Source organism: Oncorhynchus gorbuscha, unplaced genomic scaffold (assembly GCF_021184085.1).
Source record: "Oncorhynchus gorbuscha isolate QuinsamMale2020 ecotype Even-year unplaced genomic scaffold, OgorEven_v1.0 Un_scaffold_1292, whole genome shotgun sequence".
In the NCBI taxonomy this organism is placed as follows: Eukaryota; Metazoa; Chordata; class Actinopteri; order Salmoniformes; family Salmonidae; genus Oncorhynchus; species Oncorhynchus gorbuscha.
The window spans coordinates 144,377-148,255 of NW_025746112.1; the positions used below are offsets into that span (position 1 = coordinate 144,377).

General features: G+C 50.2%; 1 protein-coding gene across 1 annotated transcript in view; it reads right to left on the minus strand.

Moving 5' to 3' along the window:
• The window catches only part of LOC124022099 (prolactin-like), a 5,447-nt gene extending 2,269 nt beyond the window's left edge, over window positions 1–3,178 (minus strand). The window contains exons 1-2 of the mRNA XM_046337142.1: window positions 3,077–3,178; window positions 2,224–2,403 (exon numbers count right to left, since the gene is read on the minus strand). Of these exons, the coding sequence (XP_046193098.1) occupies window positions 2,224–2,328 (105 nt within the window). The 5' untranslated portion in view covers window positions 2,329–2,403; window positions 3,077–3,178. The remainder of the gene's footprint in view (window positions 1–2,223; window positions 2,404–3,076) is intronic.
• Between the last annotated feature and the right edge of the window lie 701 nt (window positions 3,179–3,879).

The window sequence follows — 3,879 nt, forward strand, 5'->3', positions numbered from 1 at the left end:
ACAAGAATTTAAGCTTTCTGCCAATATCAGATATGTCTATGTCCTGTGAAATGTCTATGTCCTGTGAAATTTTCATGCTAATCGCATTAGCCTATGCTAGCTCAACCGTCCCATACCCTATCAGCCACCTTCTCCCCCATCTTCCTCTTAACCTATCAGCCACTTTCACTTATCTTCCTCTTACCCTATCAGCCACCTTCTCCCCCCCGTCTTCCTCTTACCCTATCAGCCACCTTCTCCCCGTCTTCCTCTTACCCTATCAGCCACCTTCTCCCCCGTCTTCCTCTTACCCTATCAGCCACTATCTCCCCCGTCTTCCTCTTACCCTATCAGCCACCTTCTCCCCCGTCTTCCTCTTACCCTATCAGCCACCTTCTCCCCCCGTCTTCCTCTTACCCTATCAGCCACCTTCTCCCCCGTCTTCCTCTTACCCTATCAGCCACCTTCTCCCCCATCTTCCTCTTACCCTATCAGCCACTATCTCCCCGTCTTCCTCTTACCTTATCAGCCACCTTCTCCCCAGTCTTCCTCTTACCCTATCAGCCACCTTCTCCCCGTCTTCCTCTTACCCTATCAGCCACTATCTCCCCCGTCTTCCTCTTACCCTATCAGCCACCTTCTCCCCCCGTCTTCCTCTTACCCTATCAGCCACCTTCTACCCCGTCTTCCTCTTACCCTATCAGCCATCTTCTCCCCCATCTTCCTCTTACCCTATCAGCCACCTTCTCCCCCATCTTCCTCTTACCCTATCAGCCACCTTCTCCCCCGTCTTCCTCTTACCCTATCAGCCACCTTCTCCCCCCGTCTTCCTCTTACCCTATCAGCCACCTTCTCCCCCGTCTTCCTCTTACCCTATCAGCCACCTTCTCCCCCTGTCTTCCTCTTACCCTATCAGCCACCTTCTCCCCCCATCTTCCTCTTACCCTATCAGCCACCTTCTCCCCCATCTTCCTCTTACCCTATCAGCCACCTTCTCCCCCGTCTTCCTCTTACCCTATCAGCCACCTTCTCCCCCCGTCTTCATCTTACCCTATCAGCCACTATCTCCCCCCCCGTCTTCCACTTACCCTATCAGCCACCTTCTCCCCCCATCTTCCTCTTACCCTATCAGCCACTATCTCCCCCCGTCTTCCTCTTACCCTATCAGCCACCTTCTCCCCCCGTCTTCCTCTTACCCTATCAGCCACCTTTTCCCCGTCTTCCTCTTACCCTATCAGCCACCTTCTCCCCCGTCTTCCTCTTACCCTATCAGCCACCTTCTCCCCAGTCTTCCTCTTACCCTATCAGCCACTATCTCCCCCGTCTTCCTCTTACCCTATCAGCCACCTTCTCCCCAGTCTTCCTCTTACCCTATCAGCCACCTTCTCCCCCGTCTTCCTCTTACCCTATCAGCCACTATCTCCCCCCGTCTTCCTCTTACCCTATCAGCCACCTTCTCCCCGTCTTCCTCTTACCCTATCAGCCACCTTCTACCCCGTCTTCCTCTTACCCTATCAGCCACCTTCTCCCCCCTTCCTCTTACCCTATCAGCCACCTTCTCCCCCATCTTCCTCTTACCCTATCAGCCACTATCTCCCCCATCTTCCTCTTACCTTATCAGCCACCTTCTCCCCCGTCTTCCTCTTACCCTATCAGCCACCTTCTACCCCGTCTTCCTCTTACCTATCAGCCATCTTCTCCCCCCCATCTTCCTCTTACCCTATCAGCCACCTTCTCCCCCATTTTCCTCTTACCCTATCAGCCACCTTCTCCCCCGTCTTCCTCTTACCCTATCAGCCACCTTCTCCCCCCGTCTTCCTCTTACCCTATCAGCCACCTTCTCCCCCGTCTTCCTCTTACCCTATCAGCCACCTTCTCCCCCCGTCTTCCTCTTACCCTATCAGCCACCTTCTCCCCCGTCTTCCTCTTACCCTATCAGCCACCTTCTCCCCCCATCTTCCTCTTACCCTATCAGCCACCTTCTCCCCGTCTTCCTCTTACCCTATCAGCCACCTTCTCCCCCATCTTCCTCTTACCCTATCAGCCACCTCCCCATCTTCCTCTTACCCTATCAGCCACCTTCTCCCCCCGTCTTCCTCTTACCCTATCAGCCACCTTCTCCCCCCGTCTTCATCTTACCCTATCAGCCACTATCTCCCCCGTCTTCCACTTACCCTATCAGCCACCTTCTCCCCCATCTTCCTCTTACCCTATCAGCCACTATCTCCCCCGTCTTCCTCTTACCTTATCAGCCACCTTCTGGACTCCCTTGCGGAGCTCGTGTACCATGTAGCTCATCTCCAGTGCTTTGTTGGAGCTGAAGTTGTTGAAGTCATCCTGGTGAACCATGTTCTGGTGGAACTGCCACAGAGGATCCTTCCATGCTACCAGCAGCTTCAGAATCACCTCTGTTAACTCCTCTCTCTGAGGAGAGAGAGAGAGAGTATCATTCTATGTTCTTGTAGAGTTGGTTATTGAGTGTTGAAAGAGAGAAGACAGACACAAGCAAAGACATAGAAGTAGTCTACATCTGGAGACAGACATGGGTACTACAGGAAGCAGAGAGGGATAGTACCATCAGGGAACAGACAATGTTACTACAGGAAGCAGAGAGGGGTAGTACCATCAGGGAACAGACAAGGTTACTACAGGAAGTAGAGAGGGGTAGTACCATCAGGGAACAGACAAGGTTACTACAGGAAGTAGAGAGGGGTAGTACCATCAGGGAACAGACAAGGTTACTACAGGAAGTAGAGAGGGGTAGTACCATCAGGGAACATACAAGGTTACTACAGGAAGCAGAGAGGGGTAGTACCATCAGGGAACCGACAAGGTTACTACAGGAAACAGAGAGGGGTAGTACCATCAGGGAACAGACAAGGTTACTACAGGAAGCAGAGAGGGGTAGTACCATCAGGGAACAGACAAGGTTACTACAGGAAACAGAGAGGGGTAGTACCATCAGGGAACAGATAAGGTTACTACAGGAAGCAGAGAGGGATAGTACCATCAGGGAACAGACAAGGTTACTACAGGAAGTAGAGAGGGGTAGTACTATGGTAAACAATAGTTCATTAAACAGAGTTGTAAGACTCACAGCCAGTCTCTGCGCATTCTCTTTGCCATTAGGGGTTAGTATGGTGGCTGTATGGCAGTGGCGGTTTATCCTGCCAATATGATTTCTGCTTGGCAGAACATATTGCTCCTGAAGGAGGGAAGAAGAAAGGAGAGAAAGAGGAATTGAGTTGACAGGAAGACGTAGGTAGAAAGCAAAAGGTCAGAGAGTCAAAGGAGCTGCATCTCTGAAGAGCAAAGCCTTCAAAGCAAAGAAACAAAAAGCTTGTAGAACCTTTAAAGGGATAGTTCACCCAAATAACAAAATTATAATAGACTGCTATCTTACCTTGACAATAGACTAATGTCTTATCTTGGCAATAGACTGCTCTCTTATCTTGGCAATATACTACTGTCCTACCTTGGCAATAGACTGCTGTCTTACCTTGACAATAGACTGCTGTCTAACCTTGACAATAGACTGCTGTCTTATCTTGACAATAGACTGCTGTCTGACCTTGGCAATAGACTGCTGTCTTACCTTGACAATAGACTGCTGTCTTACCTTGACAATAGACTGCTGTCCTATCTTGGCAATAGACTGCTCTCTTATCTTGGCAATATACTACTGTCGTACCTTGGCAATAGACTGCTGTCTTACCTTGACAATAGACTGCTGTCTAACCTTGACAATAGACTGCTGTCTTATCTTTTGACAATAGACTGCTGTCTGACCTTGGCAATAGGCTGCTGTCTTACCTTGGCAATAGACTGCTGTCTTATTGTCATGTTTTGTCATTGATTGTCATGTCTTGTCCCTGTGCTTCCCCTTCTATTCGTTTCCCC